General features: G+C 44.9%; 3 protein-coding genes across 6 annotated transcripts; 1 reads left to right on the top strand and 2 right to left on the bottom strand.

Annotated features, from left to right (window-relative positions):
- Positions 1-1,738: 1,738 nt before the first annotated feature.
- zgc:109913 (regulator of G-protein signaling 9-binding protein) lies at positions 1,739-5,731 on the bottom strand. 4 transcript variants are annotated; one of them, XM_005462547.4, is made up of 5 exons: positions 5,608-5,731; positions 5,234-5,453; positions 4,933-5,136; positions 2,204-2,346; positions 1,739-2,036 (listed from the first exon to the last, which is right to left on the bottom strand). In XM_005462547.4, the coding sequence occupies exons 2-5, from the start codon at positions 5,439-5,441 to the stop codon at positions 1,875-1,877; spliced, it is 717 nt and encodes a 238-aa protein (XP_005462604.1). In that variant the 5' UTR covers positions 5,442-5,453; positions 5,608-5,731; the 3' UTR covers positions 1,739-1,874. The 4 variants fall into 4 exon arrangements, with proteins under 4 accessions (XP_005462604.1, XP_005462602.1, XP_003457747.1 ...); XM_005462545.4 differs by having other exon boundaries at positions 5,563-5,691; XM_003457699.5 differs by having other exon boundaries at positions 5,243-5,453; positions 5,563-5,691.
- A 97-nt stretch (positions 5,732-5,828) lies between these two features.
- Positions 5,829-8,938, bottom strand: LOC100701052 (E3 ubiquitin-protein ligase RNF182). The gene is made up of 8 exons (XM_019356827.2): positions 8,870-8,938; positions 8,151-8,224; positions 7,928-8,051; positions 7,627-7,780; positions 7,439-7,506; positions 7,233-7,359; positions 6,662-6,900; positions 5,829-6,576 (listed from the first exon to the last, which is right to left on the bottom strand). The coding sequence occupies exons 3-8, from the start codon at positions 7,973-7,975 to the stop codon at positions 6,394-6,396; spliced, it is 819 nt and encodes a 272-aa protein (XP_019212372.1). The 5' UTR covers positions 7,976-8,051; positions 8,151-8,224; positions 8,870-8,938; the 3' UTR covers positions 5,829-6,393.
- Positions 8,939-10,557: 1,619 nt separating this feature from the next.
- Positions 10,558-15,288, top strand: snrpb (small nuclear ribonucleoprotein polypeptides B and B1). Its single transcript, XM_003457697.5, has 7 exons — positions 10,558-10,713; positions 12,112-12,263; positions 13,755-13,866; positions 13,951-14,103; positions 14,193-14,322; positions 14,918-15,049; positions 15,132-15,288. Exons 1-7 carry the CDS (start codon positions 10,711-10,713, stop codon positions 15,170-15,172), a joined length of 723 nt encoding a protein of 240 aa, XP_003457745.2. The 5' UTR covers positions 10,558-10,710; the 3' UTR covers positions 15,173-15,288.
- Positions 15,289-20,964: the final 5,676 nt, after the last annotated feature.

The raw sequence follows: 20,964 nt of genomic DNA, 5'->3' as shown, positions 1-20,964 counted from the left end.
ATATCAGTAATTACAACCCAAATATAAATGAATGACATGGGGAATATAAATGTATCAAATGACTCTATCCTTAAAACCTAAAAAAAACTCACCTGAGCTTGGTCCACCTTGGTTAGTCTCCTTGTTCTCATGCAGGGCTCTGTAATGCCTCAGCATAGATGAAGTGTTGTTGCTGTATCCAAGTTCTTTGGAGCACAGCAAACACTTCACCTTTTAATAAACCAAAAGACAGAAATTTGATTATAGGATCTGGTTTATTTATATTATGGTACTTATCATTTGTGATATTTATTACTGTGTGTATACCTTATTATGAGAGATGAGATCAAAATGTTGCCAGACCGGGAAAAATTTTCTTTTCCTTGCTGGTTCCATCGAGGGAGGAAATGCTCAAGTAACTATGTAACACGTACATAATCCAATTCCACAACACAATGTGATGGGGGAATCAGCTGTGTTTTGCAGCCCATTTTATTTCAAATCTGGCGCGAACCGGCAAACCAGTTCCTGAATCAATCACGTGGTACGGACTGCCCGCGAGGCCTCGAACGTCACTGCATACGTAATCAAAGCAAGCCTCGATACGCACTTCACAAAAATTCCCCCGAAATTACCCGACACACGCATTGAAGCTTCGACACACAGGACACATCACTACTTTGTAGTTCACCTTAGCGCAGGTGAATTCATCCTTTGATTGGAATGGCAGTACCTGATGACATCACAGCTCAGTCTCAGTGTGTTTTTATTGATGCTGCCCTTAATTTCATTGAATAATATTGACAATGGAAATTGAACTGCAGGAATGTCTTAAAGACATAAAGACCTGGATGGCCGCTAACTTTCTGCTTCTTAATTCAGATCAAACTGAGGTTATTGTACTCGGCCCTGAAAATCTTAGAAATATGGTATCTAACCAGATTCTTACTCTGGATGGCATTACCTTGGCCTCCAGTAACACTGTGAGGAACCTTGGAGTCATTTTTGACCAGGACATGTCCTTCAATGCACATATTAAACAAATATGTAAGACTGCTTTCTTCCATTTGTGCAACATCTCTAAAATTAGAAATATCCTGTCTCAGAGTGATGCTGAAAAACTAGTTCATGCATTTATTACTTCCAGGCTGGACTACTGTAATTCACTATTATCAGGATGTCCTAAAAACTCCCTGAAAAGCCTTCAGCTGATCCAAAATGCTGCAGCAAGAGTCCTGACAGGGACTAGAAAGAGAGAGCAGATTTCTCCTGTTTTGGCTTCCCTTCATTGGCTTCCTGTTAAATCCAGAATTCAAAATCCTGCTCCTCACATACAAGGTCTTAAATAATCAGGCCCCATCTTATCTTAATGACCTTGTAGTACCATATCACCCTATTAGAGCACTTCGCTCTCGCTCTGCAGGCCTACTTGTTGTTCCTAGAGTATTTAAAAGTAGAATGGGAGGCAGAGCCTTCAGTTTTCAGGCCCCTCTTCTGTGGAACCAGCTTCCAGTTTGGATTCAGGAGACAGACATCTCTACTTTCAAGATTAGGCTTCAAACTTTCCTTTTTGCTAAAGCATATAGTTAGGGCTGGACCAGGTGACCCTGAATCCTCCCTTAGTTATGCTGCAGGTGAATCCATGCATTGTGTGTTTCTTCTCAGTATGTACCTCTCTGTCACCTCCTACTAAAGGAAAGTTCAACCATCCAGTGGCATTTTTCTTCTGTGACATGTTAATCATTAATCACTGCAAATATTGATCTGCCAGCTTTATTTAGACTTATTTAATATTGATTGTTTAAACATCACAATGACAAATGAACCCAGGTTTTCTCCTGTGTTTCCCCTAAAACATGATTCTCCCATTTTAATGGAAACACTTAAATCTACATCTACGCAATGCAGCCCAGCCCACAGCATGCCGTCTTCTGGGAACCAGCAATGATCTCAACCTCCATCAGGTCCTCCAGGCTCTCCACCAGGTCATCTGGCTCACCGCGGGCTTCAGCCCACGCCGGCTGGGTTGCCTCCACCGACCAGAACGCCACGGGAACCTGCAGAGCAACGGTGAGACACTCAGAACAAAAAACAAAGTAGCGGCACAGAATTCAGCCGTTTATAAAGCAAACTAAAGAGCAGACAGGTGACCGAAAACGTGGGTGACTCTGCAACAGTTAAACCTCACAGTCCAACAGGAAGTGTTCCACATGCTTCCCCTCACCCTCTGTTGCATCTCGCTCATCATAGTTTCCAGTCCTGTGATGTGATTGGTCAGATCTGGGCTTGGTTCCACCTCCGAGGTGAGCCATGGCAACTGGACTGAGGCCACCCGAGCTGCCACACCCACCACGCCATCAACACATCCTATAAATTCAGAAGGACAGGTGAGACAGGTGAGGAACAGATGGTCAGGTGGATGAGAAAAAACACTTCCTCAGGTAAGTTCAGCTTCTTGGTGACTGAGGTCCTGGAATTTATGAAGGACCTCGCAGACATAAAGTAGATCAGTAAGAGGTCGATAACGGGTCAGTAGCAGATCGATAACAGCACAATCTGATATCCCCGTGCTGGTGTTGTTCCTGGATAATCAAAACTAATGCTCGTCATGGTTCAACATTGCAAGTCACAGTGCGTCGGCTTATAACACGAAATCTGTCTCTCGCTCTCCCTCTCTGTCTTTCACTCTCACACACACACACACACACCACCATCATCAACTTTGCTAAATTGCTAATGAAAAAAACTGATCAGGCAGCTGTGATTGAGCAGCAATCTCCATCCAACTATTTTCACAGTTGTTGTGGTCGTGATAAATTTTATGAGGCCACATCGAAAAGGCTCAGATGAGCCAAAGTTCTACAAGTTGTGCCTCCATCGCTTGTGTCCAGATCACACGCTGCACTGCCGTGCTGCTCCGTCTTTTCACTTTTATTTCTGTGTTTGCGCGTGCGCAGTGTGAGAGGCTGCAGTGACACCCTCACGAGGGGCGACAGGATTTCAAACAGGTTTGATTTTCTTGCAACCATACGATTGATGATTGTGTGTTAATCGCTTCTCGTTACTCCATGTATACTACACGATGCACGACTAAGGCGAAACTCCGGCCAAAATGGGACAAAAATCACAGTGTATGCCCAGCATTAGGTAAGCTTTTGGTTATAGCAGAAAAATAACCTCTGTGACACACGTTAGCCTATAAAAAAAACCTGAGGTCTCCATGGTAACGTTCCTACATTGGACAAGAAAGCGCAGGTTACACATACACTACAAGCTAAAAGTTTCAAAACACGCAAGTTTCTCCAGTTTTTCATTAAAAATGATGCAGTTTGATGTCTCATTGCACTCTGAAGTGAAAGCGCAGCACAAATAAGCAATTGGAGTAAAAAAAAAAAAAAGAAAGAAAGAATGGAATCAGTTTATAGACCAAAGTGTATTGTAAACTTTGACTCATCAGTAGCCTCCTTTGGCAATAGAATGCAATAGAAACACATATTCTCCCATATCTGTAGCAGAAGTTCCCATAAATGTGAACCTTGTAGGTTGCTTTGCTTTCACTCTTCTGTCCAGTTCAAACCAGCTCGATGGGGTTTCAGTCTGCAGACTGTGCTGGACACTCCATGTTTTCAAGCTCACCATCTTGTTCTAACCCCTTCTTGCACAGCTTGGACTTTTGCTGTGGGTCATTATCTTGCTGTAGGATGAACCCCTGACCAACTAGGTCCATACCAGAGGGTACTGCATGCAGGATGCTGTGGTAGCTGTTTTGGTTCAGGGAGCCTCTCACTCTGTACGAGTCACCGACCCTGGATCCAGCAAACAGCCCCAGACCGTCACACTTCCTCCTCCATGTGTGACAGTTGATGCCACACACTGTGGAACCATCCTTTCACCTACTCGACAGTGTACGAAGATCCTGCGTGATGACTCATCAGTCCATAAAACCTTCTTCCAGTCTGCAGTATTACAATGGCGGTGTTTCATGGCCCAGCCAAACCTCTTTGTCTTATTCTGACGTCTTAGTGATGTCCTGTCAAACCTGCAGCTCGAAGTCTTCTCTTCACAGTTCAAAGTCAACTTTATTGTCAGCTCTGCTATATACAGTACAGTACATAGAGAGACGAGACAATGAGGCTCCAGTTCCATTCAGTGCAAAAGAAAAACAATAAATACAGGAAGAGTAAGAAATAAATATACAGTTTGAGACTGAGGTAAGGGGAAACTGAGACTTGCTTACTACGACCACTATTACTCTGTGCTTGAAGCTGTTGTCCTTTGAGCCGCCTGTCAAGCTGTTAACACTCAGAAACTTGTCCTCTGGTTCAGTTGTGTCTTTGGGTCTGGCAGACCTCTTCTTGTCACAGTTTGGAAAGACCTTTATAAGTGTTATGATGGTCTGTCTCTCTTCCATTGTTAATCGCCTTTTTCTCCCCATTTTTGTACCAACACACTACTGTTCAGCTGATGCTCACCAGGGTACATCAGTGTGTTCCAACACTGCTTTTATGCAGAGGGGGAAGTAATCCAGGAAAGTTGGAACACCTGTAGGAATTAGTAGCACCAGCTTTCAAGGCTTGACCAAACTCCATTGCTGCAGAACAGCTTTAAACTTTTAACACGTTGTGTGTTTCCTTGAAAAAGGCCTTTTTGTATAATTCTGATAGAAATGTGCATTATTTTTCAGTTTTAGCTAACCTTACCTTTTTTAACCTCTGGCAGTTCACCGCTTACCTTTGTACCATTTCAAGCTGTTCATTGGACTGAACGACTTGAATTGCAATAAAAACTTGGAAACATGAGGGTGTTCTTAAACCTTATATCGGTAGAGTACTCCTCAATTTAGACATTCAACCAAAAACACTTGCAAGTGATTTACCGGTTCAAGACTCGGCCACAACAGACATCTTTTACACAAAGTTAGCCAATCTCACAGCAGAACCAAAGTCAGCTGACCTGTGTTGACCAGCAAGCGCCTGTTGCTGCGCTCAGCCAGGGGGAACTGCCCAATTAGGTCACAGGCCTTACGCAGGTCATATAGGAAGTGCTCCAATGCTGACAGGAAGAGAACCCACAGACGCTCCAAAACCTGCCTGTCCTGCACCCCTGAGGGGGCGGAGTCAGAGTCTGAAAGCAAGCGCAGCAGCCGGCAGGACAGCCCTGAAGACACATAAGGGAGATGGAGCAATGAGAGAGTCAGGTGAACACATGAGACAGCGAGAAACACACAGGTGAGAAGGACAGGTGAACCACAGACAGGCGTTACCACTGCAGATCCGGTGAGCCACAGTTCTCGTCTCGTCCAACTCATCTCTCAGGAAGCTGCCGTCAGCTGAGCTACCGAGCGACGCAACCAGCTGCTGGAAACATGAAGTGACCCGACTGAGTGCATCCTGAGCGCGCTCACATTCATGCTGTCGCCGCCGTGCAGCCAGCTCGTCCACTGAACGACGCCAACGACTCATGATGTCGACCACCTGGAGGGAGGAGAGAGGTAGGACAGGTGCTGTTCAAACATCTGAAACTTTATATCTAAATCTGGGTGATGCTTAGACAAGTAAATGTAAAATCACCTGTATGACCCACCTGTGGATGTGCCTTTATAGAACACCTGTATAAAAGAAGATGTACCTGCTGCAGCTTCTGCCTCTGTGGTGGAGAGCAGTTCTTGCAAGGTTTCTATAAACACTCTTGCTCTTCTCTCTGAGGATAGCGTGTTTTTAATTAACACGCAGCGACCAGCTGATGCCCAAATGCTCCAGGGACTGCACCCACAGGTCCCAAAGGTGTCACTCATGTGACAACTTTTCACCTGAGAGGAACTCGCAGCAGAAAATGATTCAAACGCTTCATGTCACTTATGTTTATTTATTTCATCACAAAACTAAACAGCTGATTCTCCAAAGGCTCCGCCCACTACACGGACAGGAAGTGACACTCATCATCATCACAGGGTTCATGAATCATTTTACAGACAGGACATCAGGACTGTTAGCATAGCTTAGAATAAGCACAGCTTCAAAGCTAAATACACATGCTAAGCTAGGCTAGCACTTTCCCTCTGTGATTAGTGTTTGTGCTAAGCTAGGCTAACAGCCTGTCAGGTCATGTGACTGTGGGATAAACAGGTGATACAGGTACAGGTGTGTTCTGTAATCAGCAGGTAAAACAGTTTTATGATTGGTGCACAGAGCAGTAACATGTCTCTGATTAGTCAGCAGATGTCTTCTGACTGGAGAGGACTGTCTCCACTTCCTATATGTGTTGATGTCATCACGTAGTTCAACACTGATTGGCCGTATTTCCACCAAGGGGATGTGTGAGGGGGACTTGCTGGTATTCACAGAGGGCGGGGTCAGAGTGATGTCAGAGTGTGATGGCTCAGTCTACAGGCTTTTCTATGGCTACATTTTGTTGTCACGGTAGTGAGTGCGTGCGGGCAGCAAGCGCCTCCATTAGCTCGTGGCAGAGACACTGACAGAAGCCGTAAAGGACGAGCAGCAGCAGCGTGGACGGGACGAGACTGACGAGGACCACGCCCAGCCATAGCTGACCAATCATCAGCAGATAGATCCCCAACGGCAGCGAGCTAAAGTACACCTGCACACACAGGGGGAGTAGCCGCACACACCAGTTACACTGGTTCTGATTTAGTTATGTTCAAACTGGTTAAACTGGTACTTACCAGGCAGAGTGCCCCCAGCAGGCAGCGTGGGAAGCTGCGGGATGTCCAGGCACGACACTTCTGACCCGGGAGGTTGCAGGGCAGCGAGTCCAGGCTGGGAGCACGGTACAGACCCACTACATTGAGCATGCTCAGTGAATCTGAGGACGGCGACTCCTCTGGGAGCTCCATGATGGTGATGACGAGACAGTCCGAGGAGCGGTGGGATGCCTCCTCGCCGCTGCCTGCAGCTCCGCCCCCTGGGAACAGACGCAGAGCTTTACCAAGAGAAATTCCAGACACTATGTTATTTTGACTTTTTAAGGAAGGCTGGAGAGCAAAGTGCTCTTTTTACCCTCCAGGTGGGCGTGTCCCCCCGAGCGCTGATGTCATGTGAAAACTATGGATAAACCAACCAATAATCAATACCTATATCTAAAGTATCCAATAAAGGATACCGCTGACCAATGACAGCGAAGAATACCGCTCAATAACTCAAACAGGTCACTTTATGGCGGAGATTCCCGATTGGATAAATCTACCAGCTGGCTGTGATTGGCTGACTATCTCGCTCTAACTGTCAGGTTTTTACCTGTCAGACTGCTGGGACTTAGCACTACCTCCCCACCGCTCCCACTTCCTGCTCCACCTCCTCGCCGAGCACGATCCTGACACGACAGGACCGCCAGGATGTGCCGGTCGTCCTCCATCAGCCACACCTGAGGAAGAGGGGGAGGAGACAGTGTGAGTTCAGGTTGTCAGACTCTGACCGTCGAAGAGGAGGAAATGAGGCCACACCTCTTCGTCGGGGACATACGTCTCGTGGCGGCAGAATGGGCAGCTGATTATGGACGGCGAAGACTCTCCTGGAATCACATGATACAACAGGTGATGTCACCAGGTAATGGTCATGCTGGCATCTGCGTGATCCAGCAGCTGACTAGCTGACTATGCTGTAAGCATGTCTACCTGCCAGGTGAACTCACCCATGTCGACCATCTTCTTCAGACACTTGGCGCAGACTCGGTGCAGACAGCCCAGCAGTTTGGGCTTCCGGCTGCGCGTGTCATAGCGGTTATAGCAGATTTTACACTCGAGTTCCTCCAGCGTGTACACCAGAGACTGAGCCCAGGTCTGCACCTGAATGCACCACAGCAACAGGTAAGTCTCCCCGAACACATCGTGGTCTTTGTTCGATCTCTCCAAACTTTACTTGAAATGTTTTCGCTAAATAAATCTTTTCTCTCTCTCTGCGACACCGCAGAGATGCATGATGGGTAGTCTCACCTTTCCCTCAATTTCCTGTCCTGGCTCCACCTCCTTCAACAGGCTCATCCTGCTGACTGTTGTCTTCACCTGACGTGAGGGGGAGGTGGGTGCTGGGTGGGGCTTAACTGAGGCTGTTACCTGACTGTGAGACAAACAATGAAAGACATTACTAAACACGTCGAGTACTGTAACTGTGACCGAGCTACAGTTCTGCGTTCCTTGTCTGCAGGTAGAAACACACCTGAGTCCAGGTCAGCTGATCAGTGAGACAGTCTGAAAGGACGTCCATCCGTCCAGTCAGAAGCAGACGTCCTCCTGGAGAGAAACAACCGTTTACTTTCAAAATAAGAGCACGAGGACTGTCACTCTCATTGATCAGTTATTGATTAGTTATTTACCGATCAAAGTGAAAAAATAAAGTATGAACAGAATAAAAGCTGGACCGGAGCTTCTGTTGTTTCTATCTGCGCTGAACGCTGCTCAGGTGTGTTTGTTTGTACCAATAACAGAGCAGTATTCACAGCAGGTGAAGTGTTCTGCTCAAGCTCCGCCTCCTCACAGACAGGTAAGTTTTTTTTAATCCTTCCCTCACCTGGATGGCCAGATGATGTCAGCACTTGATGATTCCTGGTCCTGCCTGACTGAGATTAAACCATGTGACTCACCTATAGTTTAGGCCGTTTTTTAATCCTGAGGTTTATTGATTCTGTTTGATCTTCTGATGGATCAATGTTTAAGGATGAGCTCTGCAAACACACCTACTACATGTACATGCTACCTGTTACCATGACTACAGGTAGGCGCACCACCTGCAGCTTTAAAAATCAGTCATCAGATCGGTAATAGTTTTCTAACATCTGCCTGAACATCTGTGCTCACTGATTTCTGATCAGATTATTGATTATCAGACGCTCCCCCCCCTCACACACACACACACACACACACTCTCATGTTGCTCACCTGCTGTTGGCAGTTGCTGTAGCGGCAGGTTGCGTTGCTGTGAGTGAAATCGTAGCTCTGTCACTGGTTGCTCTTCATGAAGTTGCTCTCTGTCTCCCAGGCTGAAGCAACGTGCTGATGCTCACATGTCAACTGGATAAACTCCAGGTTGCTGGAGTTGCTGCTGCTGCAAATGTTGTAGGTTTTAGTTGCTGCAGTCCCTGCTGAAGACAGAAGGTTGAAGCAACATGTTGGCGTAGGATCAGTTGCTGTTTGCTGCAGAAACAAATCAGGACGTGTTTAATTCTGCACAGTTGCCGTCTGGTTGTTGCTGCTGTCTCCGGTTGCTCTCGTGTAGTTGCTCTGCAGTCAGACTGTAGGGCGATGTTGCCGCTGCCCTGCAGCAGGCGATGCTGTTGCTGTTGCTGCTGTCTGTTGCTGTGATGTCACTGCGGTAGTTGCCGTCATCAGCCTCATTTACAGTCCGTAGGCGTCTCGCGCCTCCGGCTCACGCGGCAGCGGGATGCTAACATGCTAACGTGCTCTCGGTGTGTCGGTTGCTGCTGTCGCTCCGTCGGTTACCGGAGCTGTTTTCTGTCGGTGACTCACCGTCTCGCCTCCGTATCGCGGCGGCGCGCGTCCGGCGGCGCGGTCACGGTTACCATGGAAACCGTTCAGCAGCGGAATGACGGGAAACTCTGGACGAGACGAACAGGATCGATCTGCTGATCGATTCTGATCGCAGGTTCATTTACCTGTCACACATCTCAGCCTTCACAGGCTCAGCGTGGATTGGACGGTGATTTTAAATATTAAACACCAAAATAAACCAATCAGAGAGTAGAAACTTCAGGATTGCCCAATCAAAAGTAAATACAGACTAATCCAATCCAACTTTATTTATAAAGCACTTTAAAATACCCAGCACAGGACCAAAGTGCTGTACAGTAAATAAGTTAAGAACAATAGAATTAAACAAAACAGAAAAAACACACATAATACATACAATTAAAATTAAAAGAGCTTTTTTAAACAGCATAGAATCAACTAATAAAAACTAATATAAATAAACTAAAAAAAATAAATAAATCAGGTGTCAAAGGCCAGGGTGAAGAGATGGGTTTTCAGAAGTGACTTAAAAACAGAGAGAAGAGGCCTGTCTAATCTGTAAAGGCAGCATAAGAGCCGCTACAGTAAGTACCAGGCCAGTATGTTTAAGATAGCTGATGTGGTGGAGAGCAGTGAGGCATGAGATCCATGCTGTCGGGACAGGACTGATACTGTGTTTCTGTCCTGTAAGTTCATGTATGCACTGTACATAAAACATGTCTGTGGGCACTGAGTTATTTACATCAGTTAGCACATTTAAACTACAGCAGCCGAGCTGAGTGCCTTAGATCTCATAAATCAAGACGCACTGCTCTCCTTACATCAGTGCTGGCCCTGGGTTCACCTGGTATCAGACGGGTACCAAAATTTGCAGCAGTAAAAATAATTCAGCTGATCTCAGACCAGCAGCCAGCTGTTTGGTGATTCAGTATCAAAGTGAAGCTGCTTCGCTGAGTGCAGAAGATTTCTTTATTTTAATGACATCAGAAAGCATGTACATGCAAACGATCCGTGAGCGGTGAACGTGAAACTTTATTTGAACTTGTTAACGTTATTTAACGTGATTAACAACTTGAGTCTTCGCGCAGGAACTGTTTGTTCCTCGCACAGGGGGAATCTTTTCGGCGTTGCCACAGTTTCCGGTCGGCTGTGCGTCATTTCCTGTAGTTCCTGTTAAAGGCGGCCTGGCGGGATCTCCGCGGGTCAGAATTTTTTTTAATCCGGTGTAAATCAGAGCCATCGGAGTCACAAACATGGTGAGTACCGTTTCCGGCGATGGTTCGGGTCCCTGTCGCTGCGGACAGCGCGGTATCGGTTCAGTTACCGCTCATTTAACAGTTTACAGCGGGGAGAGGGAACGTCGCACAGACGTCAGGGAGTAGGTGGTGTTATTGATCAGACCCGGCTCTATCTTCAATGCCGAGTTCGAGTCCACCTCGGGGCTTCACCGAGACCTGGGGGTCCCGGGGCAGTGTCTGGGTTTTACCAGGACACTCTCCTGGTCTCCGTGCCGGTAGGCCTGGTCTCCCCGAGCTGCTGGAGTGGCGCACACGATGAGCGAACTCGGTGGCAAACAGAGAGGCTAAAAGCTAACGGCTAACAGGGTCGAGCTAACTTTATTTAAATAACTATATTTAACTTGTGCTACAGACAGGTCACAGGTCAGAGAGGTGCACTTTTATTGGGAAAGGGGCTTACACCATTGGGTGGCTGTAGCTTAAAAACAAAGCAGGGCATGGGAAGGTTGCTGGTTCAATCCCTGCTGCTCCAGTCTGCAGGTTAGATTGAAGACACTATCTAGAGTCCTACTGTTTTACCATTGATATGTGCCGACCCTTTGTTATGAAAGGGTCTTACCCGTGTGCTCTAACACCTTATCGACCTGTGCTAGCCCAGGTTACAGGTGAATTATTCTTCAGTTCTACATTGTAACTTAAGCCATAACCTGATGTGCACCTCCTGAGAAATGTTCCTACACATCGCGTTGACGCAAACTTGGCGTGGAAGGTTGCGGTGTAGGGATACAGTAACATCAGAACGTAGCATTTCCACAGAAGTCGAGCTTCAGTTTACTGTAGTCTTTGTTAGTTCAGCAGGGTTTTATTCTGAAAGGGTGGGACAGTGACCACTTTCCTTCCTGTCCCGGTCACAGCTTTGAGCTTTGTTTCTCTGTCACCAAAGGAAGTTGTTCCGTTAGGTTCATCTTGTGGAGGTCCTCTCAGCTGCCAGTTGCCTTGTAATGCCTTGTGCCTTGCTCTCATTGGCCGGTTTGGTTGCTCACCTCAAAGCTGTGAAGTTCAACTTGGGACCGCCCACTTTGTTTTTGTTTCTGGCATTGTCACCTGCAAGTGGCTGAATGCCATTGGGCGTCTCATCACTGTGAATCACGTTGCCCTTGACGTGAAGACGCGTAACCTCTGATAGGCTGATGGGGAGCCCCTGGTTTGTGACCTCTTACCTGTCTTAGCTCTGAGAACTGGAGACTTCTGAGGAGTCTAAAAGAAGATGCTGATGATGTAACCGGCGTGTCTCTTTGATTGGTCAGATGCTGATGATATTGATGTTTTTAATGATGGTATTGATAATGTAACGTGGTGGCTCCAATGGTCAGTCATGATGATGATGTAACACAGCGCCTCTTTGTGATTGGTCAGACGGTGGGGAAGAGCTCAAAGATGCTGCAGCACATCGACTTCAGGATGAGGTGCATCCTGCAGGATGGCCGGATCTTCATCGGCACCTTCAAGGCCTTCGACAAACACATGAACCTCATCCTGTGTGACTGCGACGAGTTCAGGAAGATCAAGTAAGTGCTCTGGCTCCGCCTACACACTGCATCAAGGGGTGGAGCTACAGGTGTTAAAAGTCACACGGGGAAAACCAAACGAACCAGAGGCTGCATGTCATTAGCCAGGGTTAACTCTGGGTTTTATCAAGGTGGTTCGCTTCTTACTATCACGTGACTATTCTTCCACAGACAACTATTCCAGTGAGTGTAATCTGATACAATCACATAAGTGTCTGAGCTGAACCAGCAGAAACTGGTGATCTGGTGATTTTTGGCACAGAGCGGGAAAATAAAGATTTCAGTTACAGTGAATGATTTTGTGTCTGAGCGGGCTCAGTGCTGTTGTTTGTTTCTAAGGTGATGGTTGCACATCAGAGCAGGGTAGCTTTAAACTGTATCCATGGAAACATTAAAACTTCCTGTTCCACATCTTGATAGAGACAGAGCGCACATACCTGAACATCTTTTTGACCAGTCACATTCATTCACCCTGATCTGATTTCATCTTTGCAACTGAATGACAGAGGGGGTGTCCAAATTCATGGGCTGCATCCTCCTGAGGATGTCACAGCGACACGACGAAGCCTGTCCAAATTCGTAGACTCCTCCGAATGCAGCCGACAAATGCGTCCTCCTTTTCCCTGAATTTTGAAGGATGGGTCGGGTGTGTCCTTCGTGGCCTACCATATCCCAGAATTCATAGTGCAGCCCAGCCAATTGCAGTTTCCAACAATGGCGGCCGCTACTAAGTTTTAATATTACTCTTATTACTCTTTCTGGGTCACAAAATAAACTTTGAAGATATTTTCAGCCAAGATTGTAGCCGTGTAAACTTCAAATATCTGCTCGGTTTGTCAAGATATCACATATATGCAAAAGGGCTCCGATGTTTTCGGAGACGTCTGTTACCCACCAGCTCGATAGCTAGCCGGGAGCTCGAGGGTCACTAGAGCCGCTGGGAAAGGCAAAGTCCCTGCACATCGTTTTCAGATCACTGCGGTCTTTCGCTACTCAGGTTAAACGTGATTTATAAGTCACTTGGATAACTTAAAAATGTTATTGTTCGGCTTTTTTCAGTGTTTTATTTGTTCCTGAGTAAATCGATTTGGCTGAGATCAAAGTTATTAGAATAAATTCAACTTTATTAATCCATCGGGTGGGTTCCTCTGGGGTTTTCACACAGCTGAATAAATGTCAAACAGAGAACTGATTTAACAGAAGTGTGAGACAGTCGAGAATTTACGCCAGTGTCCTGTTATATTTTAGATGGCAAAGAGCAGACAGCCGAGTTTATTAAACTCCACCAAGACAGCTGGTGACGCAAATCTGAAGGCTAGACTGTCCCATTTCACAGCCTCGCACTTCAGGCCTACCTGACCTTCTGAGGACCCGGCCCACGCAGACCGCAAAGGAAGGGTCCTCAGGAGGATGCAGCCTATAAATTTGGACACTACAATGTGGTTGCCCTGGTAACCACACCGTGACTGATGCCTTCTGGGTGTTTTCCAGGCCAAAGAACTCCAAGCAGCCGGAGCGTGAGGAGAAACGTGTTCTGGGTCTGGTGTTGCTAAGGGGGGAGAACCTGGTCTCCATGACGGTGGAGGGCCCACCCCCTAAGGACGTGAGTGGCCCCTGCAGGAAGAGCTTCTTGGAACTGTGTTTGTTTGTGTTGAATTAATTCTGACCTCTGACCCCTCGCCTACAGACGGGGATCGCGCGTGTCCCGTTGGCGGGCGTGGCCGGAGGGCCAGGCGTGGGGCGGGCAGCAGGTCGCGGTGTTCCCGCTGGTGCTCCGATGCCTCAGGCACCAGCTGGCCTTGCGGGGCCGGTCAGAGGCGTGGGCGGACCATCGCAGCAGGTAAATATGATGATGCCAGCTGGTCTCAGAGTGTGTGTGTGTGTGTGTCTGAGCACGCTCAGTGATGACAGTTTTCTGTGTTTGGGCAGGTGATGACGCCGCAGGGTCGAGGGACGGTTGCTGCCGCAGCAGCAGGCGCCAGCATCGCTGGGGCGCCGACCCAGTACCCACCTGGGCGAGGAGCCCCGCCCCCCATGGGCAGAGGAGCCCCACCTCCAGGTCAGTGATGTCACTGTAAGACAACTTGGCAACAAGACCAAGTTTGATGTGATGTTTCTTTAAAAACAAATAAAACCCCAAGAAGCTACAGGTGAGGCACCAGGTGTGTTCAAGTTCCTCAGTCATGTGACCTGTAGTCTCCTCATGGTGCTCAAGTGGTTCCTTTCTTGCCCGCTGTAGAGAAGGAGACACTGGACCTGTAGTTCATAGGGCTGACCATCAGAATGTGACCTGCATAAACAAAATCACACCAGAAGAAGAAATCAATGGGAGGAGTCAGATGTGGGTTCGTTAGTCCGTCTTCTAGGTTTTGTAGTTTAAACATGGCGGGCATGCAGCGTCACACTGAGGAGTCTCTGTTGGTGTGGTCGTTGCTCATCTCTCCTTTTCTTCACCTGGAGACTGAGTGAACACCTGCCCAGGTGTGAGGCTTCTGCTCTGTGGCCCTCTATGAGCACAAGAGGAGGAGCCTCTTAAACAAAGCGCTGCTCAGTGATAATGTGACCTCTGCATTATCAAGAATCAGTTTAGTCTCTTACAGGGTCAGCTGTTCCCTGATGATTGGTCCATTTTAATCTCTCCCCCCTCTCTGCAGGTATGATGGGACCGCCCCCTGGCATGCGACCACCGATGGGTCCTCCAATGGGCATGCCACCTGGTCCGGGTCGCGGCGCTCCAATGGGTATGCCCCCCCCAGGCATGAGGCCGCCTCCGCCTGGGATGAGAGGTAAGATTTCACTCTGGAAACACCCAATCGGATCACATCGTGGTATTTATCAGACCATGTGACTTGTGCTCTGCTCTTTCAGGACCACCTCCTCCTGGGATGAGACCTCCCCCACGGCCCTGAAGAAGCTCCACCCCCTCACTCACCTGTTGTATAGATTTTTTTTTTTTTTTTTTTTTTTTTCTAAACTTCTGGTTTGTGTGTTTTGTTTTTAAATAAAGTTTCTCAGTTTGACTCCACTTAGTTTGTGTAGTTTTTATGGTTATCACTTCAAGAAGCCAATCAGAGCCTAGGCGGTGTCAGCAGAAGGCGGAGCCTGTGGCGTCCGAGAGTGCGTTGTAATTGTCCCTTTTGCTCAGGAAGGTTCCTCACTCAGAGATGTGCTCCAAAGTATCTGCATGGTGGCGATAATCAGCTGTTACAAACACTAAGGAAAGGAGCTTTACTGCTTCCTTTAGATGAAAGTATTCTTAATTAGGTCAGCGAAGTCGGTCTGTGTGACTGTTGGAGGCTGAATAATCTGCATCTCGTTACACTTGGTTCAATCTAACAATGGTCAATGTTCCAGGACTGATTAAGATCTAACAGTTTGATGAACGACATCTCCAGGTGTGAAGATTCAGCCTCTTACTGACCACGGTTTGATTTCCTTGTCCATCTCATTAACTAAAGAGAGACATTGATCTCTTACTTGGAAATTTAATAACAGCCTTCTGCATAATGACAACTTCTGTATTGAAGTGAAAAATCTAATGGTGGAAACTGGATATGTCACAAGTGAGCAAATAGGAATGGTTCAAATTCCAAGTGAAACAGATGGCAGTTCAAATGAGCAAATCTGCCAATAAACAGAAGACCGGAGCAACAAACTATTATTGAGGGCATTAAGCTGTGCTGGAAACAGGATTCATCACTGGGCGAACAATTACAACTAAATAATTTTCAATCCCAATGTGACAAACTGTTAGAGAAAGCTAATGGCGCCTATGTTTGTTCAAGAGCTGGATGAGAGGGAGAGAAAAACTCTTCCCACGTCTTTAATTTAGAGAAACCGATGAACTGAAAAGAGGATTCAATCACTGGATATCGAGGAGGTTTGACTGAGGACCAATACAAAGTAAATGAGGAAATATTACAATTCTGCAGCAACCTTTATAAGTCAAACTATTCAGCGGAGAATGGTACTGTTTCCTGAGAGTCTTAGAGGCTTTATTGGAACATTGGACAAAGGTATGAAGCAATCGAACAAACCCAAATCAGCAGGAACTGATGGGCTAACGGTGGAATTTTACTCCTTTTTCTGGCATCACATTAGATCATTGCTCTACAGTGCTTATTGTGTGGATGCCCTAAAGGGCTTCCACACTATTGTGTTCCTGTTTCTCTTTATTGTGTGGATGCCCTAAAAGGGCTTCCACACTATTGAGTTCCTGTTTCTCTTTATTGTGTGGATGCTGGAGGCATCCACACTATTGAGTTCCTGTTTCTCTTTATTCTTTATTATTGTGTGGATGCCCTAAAGGGCTTCCACACAATTGTTTTCCTGTTTCTCTTTATTGTGTGGATGCTTTAAGCATCCACACTATTGAGTTCCTGTTTCTCTTTATTCTTTATTATTGTGTGGATGCTGATTAAGCATCCACACTATTGAGTTCCTGTTTCTCTTTATTCTTTATTATTCTTCATCTTCAAGTTGCTTCCGTACGTTTTTTGGCCTTTAACTAGTTCCACAATTTTTGTGCTATTTTCACCGTTCAAATTTCACAATATTTTGCTATTTCTGCTCTTTCCGGCTATGACTTTTGGTATTTTATACTCTTATACTTTTTAAAATATTACGTTTTTTTCCTTTAATTTGTCCCATTGAAATGAATGGGAAACTTCCGCAATTCTGCTAAAACTTGCTTGTTTTTGAAACTTAACTACTTTTTCCTACTTTCACGTAGAACTACCATTCAAACTTTAAAATGTTCTCAAATTATTGGGCTATTCCTGTCTGATTCAGCTTTTTCATATCTGTTACTGTTTTCATCTTATCCCTCTTTAAGTTTTGAGTTTCATCTTTGTGATTTTTCACAAAATACATGTGTTGTTATGGTTGCTATGCAGTTGGTTCTGTGTGAGCCACTGTACCTTTCGCAATTTTCTCTTTATGTCCGAACAACTTCTTGCTACTCGCTCAATTTTCACTTAACTTCCACAAATTATACATCAAAACGTAGGTATTTTTGCTGGCTGTCAGAAAATGGCACTATCATTGTTGTGGGATTTACAGAATTTTGGCAAATCTCCTCAGAGCAACACAAAGTCTCAAAAATCCCCATAGAAAGTCAATGGAGAGTTCGTTTAAAATCACCGCTTGATTTCTGTAATGAGAGGCATTTTCGAATCATCATATCTCCCGAACGAAGCGAAGTTAAGACATGAGGCTTGTGCCAATATATCTTCAGACACTCCTGACGCTCACAATTCAAGAATTTTTTTCTCATCTATTACCATTTGGCCATGAATTGGGTTTGTTTGAGGGTAGGAAATTTGTCCCTCGCTCAGATTTCTTCAGATTTCAAACTCTGGAAATGAGGCACTTTTTTCTCTCATCATATCTTTTTGATGGATTTCCACAGAGACCTGAAAATTTCCATGACTGTTCACCAAAGCCTGCTGTCTCTTACGGTGAAAGAATGATATCGATACTCCACATAGATTTAGAGTTAGAAAGCGTTGTTTGAGGGCAAGTCAAGGCAGTTTTCGCTTGCCTCTACTCAGTTATGGTGCATTAGAAGTCAAATATCTTTAATAATTCATATTTTAATGATAAATTGTCAACACTTTAAGATTCCCCGATCTCTTCTGAACAAAACGGTGTAAGAATGACCGTTCTAGCCCCTACGGTTAGGAAATTATGGCCATTTGTTTGAGAGGAATCCTCACTATGAGAAATTCACTGCAGAAATCCTGTCTCTGTGCTCTGTGTGTGTAAAAACGGCTGCACCTGTTTTGGCGGGAAAAAGTACACAGCCTCTCTGATTGGTGGATTCAAATTTAGCAGCTCCCAGGCTGCTTGACTGACCTAGAAACTTGATTTTCTCTCCCTGTGTGTGTGTGTGTGTGTGTGTGTGTGTGTGTGTGTGAGAGAGACAGAGAGAGAGAGAGAGAGAGAGAGGGCGAGAGAGAGTTTTTATGGGAGCATCTTATTGTATGATTTAAATTCAATATATTTAGACTGGTTGACTGAATTTGATCCTGTGTGTGTCTCTCTGTGCTTGTGGGACTTTTTGCAGCTGTCCATTTTGCTTTTCCAATTTTTCTATTTAAGTTATTACTATTGTGCTAAGTCATAGCATTTGTGCTGCTTTTCAGTATTTGTGCTAAATACAGCATTTCTGCTAAATCATACTATTTCTGCTATTTTATAAGATTTGTGCTAAATACAGCATTTGTGCTAAATCATACTATTTCTGCTATTTTATAGGATTTGTACTTAATATAATATTTCTGCTTAATTATAGTATTTCTGCCATTTTATAGTATTTGTGCTAAAACATAGTATTTCTACTAAATGCAGTATTTCTGGGTAATCATTGTATTTCTATATATTTCTGCCAGGTCCCCAGGGAGTCAGTCCTAATATTCAAATTTACATATCAGGACCTGGACGGCTTCCCAGCCAGCCAATCATATCTGAGTCCTGGCACATTCAAATTTGCATATTGGGACCTTCATGGCTTCTCAGCCAGCCAATCATATCTGAGTCCTGGCACATTTAAATTTGCATATTGGGGCATTCATGGCTTCCCAGCCAGCCAATCATATCTGAGTCCTGGCACATTCAAATTTGCATATTGTTGCCTTCATGGCTTCCCAGCCAGCCAATCATATCTGAGTCCTGGCACATTCAAATTTGCATATTGGGACCTTCATGGCTTCTCAGCCAGCCAATCATATCTGAGTCCTGGCACATTCAAATTTGCATATTGTTGCCTTCATGGCTTCCCAGCCAGCCAATCATATCTGAGTCCTGGCACATTCAAATTTGCATATTGGGACCTTCATGGCTTCCCAGCCAGCCAATCATATCTGAGTCCTGGCACATTTAAATTTGCATATTGGGACCTTCGTGGCTTCTAAGCCCACCAATCATCTATGTCATATATCTCTAATATTTCATATTTTTATTTTAAATGGTCAGCATTTCAAGATTCCCCTATGTCTTCTGAATAAAATGGTCTAAGAATGACTGTTTTAGCCCCTACGGTTAGAAATTTATGGCTGTTTGTTTGAGGGGAATTCTCACTATGAGAAATAGACTGCAAAAATCCTGTCTCTCTCTGTGCTGCATGTGTAAAAGCCTGCACTTAGTGAACCAGTTTTGGCGGGAAAAAGCACACAGCCTCTCTGATTGGTGGATTCAAATTGAGAAGCTCACAGCTGTTTGACTGACCTAGAAACATGCTGTTAACAGCCCCTGTTCACTTTCTGATGCTGCTGTCTGTCTGTCTGTCTGTCTGTCATTTAAATTCAATATATTTAGACTGGTTGACTGAATTTGATCCTGTGTGTGTCTCTCTGTGCATGTGTGTTTCCATATTTTTCCATATTTGTGATTGTGTGACTGTTATACTTTTTTTTGCTGATTTTTTTTTCATTTCACAATTACATTTGAGGGACCCTTAGCATGTTCAGGATTTTTTCAGCTGTCCATTTTGCTTTTCCAATTTTTCTATTTAAGTTATTACTATTGTGCTAAGTCATAACATTTCTGCTGCTTTTCAGTATTTGTGCTAAATATAGCATTTCTGCTAAATCATACTATTTCTGCTATTTCATAAGATTTGTGCTAAATATAGTGTTTCTGCTAAAAAATAGTATTTCTGCCAAATATAGTATTTTTGATTAATTATAGTTTTTCTACCAAATCATAGTACAGTTTTACTGCTTTTTATATGGCTTCTAAGACAACCAATCATATCTGAGGCCTGGCACATTCAGATTTGCATATTGGGACCTTCATGGCTTCTAAGCCAACCAATTCTCTATGTCATATATCTCTAATATTTCATATTTTTATTTTCAGTGGTCAGCATTTCAAGATTCCCCTATGTCTTCTGAATAAAATGGTCTAAGAATGACTGTTTTAGCCCCTACGGTTAGAAATTCATGGCTGTTTGTTTGAGGGGAATTCTCACTATGAGAAATAGACTGCAAAAATCCTGTCTCTCTCTGTGCTGCATGTGTAAAAGCCTGCACTTGGTGCACCAGTTTTGGCGGGAAAAAGCACACAGCCTCTCTGATTGGTGGATTCAAATTTAGCAGCTCCCAGGCTTGCAAGACTGACCTAGAAACATGCTGTTAACAGCCCCTGTTCACTTGCTGCTGCTGCTGCTGCTGCTGCTGTGTGTGTGTGTGTGTGTGTGTGTGTGTGTGTGTGTGTGTGTGTGAGAGAGAGAGAGAGAGAGAGAGAGAGAGAGAGAGATACACAGAAAGACCCTTTTTAGGGTAGCATCTCATGGTTGGATAAAAATGTAATATATTCAGACTGGTTGACTGGCATAGACCCTGCCTGTGTGTCTCTCTCTGTACATTTGTGTATCTATATTTGATTTCTTATGTATCTGTTGACTGTTCTTATTTGTTTTTCTTCTAAATGTATTTTTGTTTTATTTTTTCACAGGTGAATAACAAATAGTTTTCAGCGAACTTAACCATGTTCCTTTTTATTCAGCTTGTCATTTTACCTTTCCAATATTTTCACTTAAGTTATTACTATTCTGCTCAATCATAGTATCTCTTCTAAATCATTGTTATTAAGCTATATTGTAGGATTTCTGCTAAATCATAGTATTTCTACTGTATTATATTTTTCTTTCTAAATATAGCATTTCTGCTATAGAATAGTATTTCTGCTATGTTATAAT

Source organism: Oreochromis niloticus, linkage group LG5 (genome assembly GCF_001858045.2).
Source record: "Oreochromis niloticus isolate F11D_XX linkage group LG5, O_niloticus_UMD_NMBU, whole genome shotgun sequence".
In the NCBI taxonomy this organism is placed as follows: Eukaryota; Metazoa; Chordata; class Actinopteri; order Cichliformes; family Cichlidae; genus Oreochromis; species Oreochromis niloticus.
This window is presented reverse-complemented; position numbering and strand designations above follow the sequence as displayed.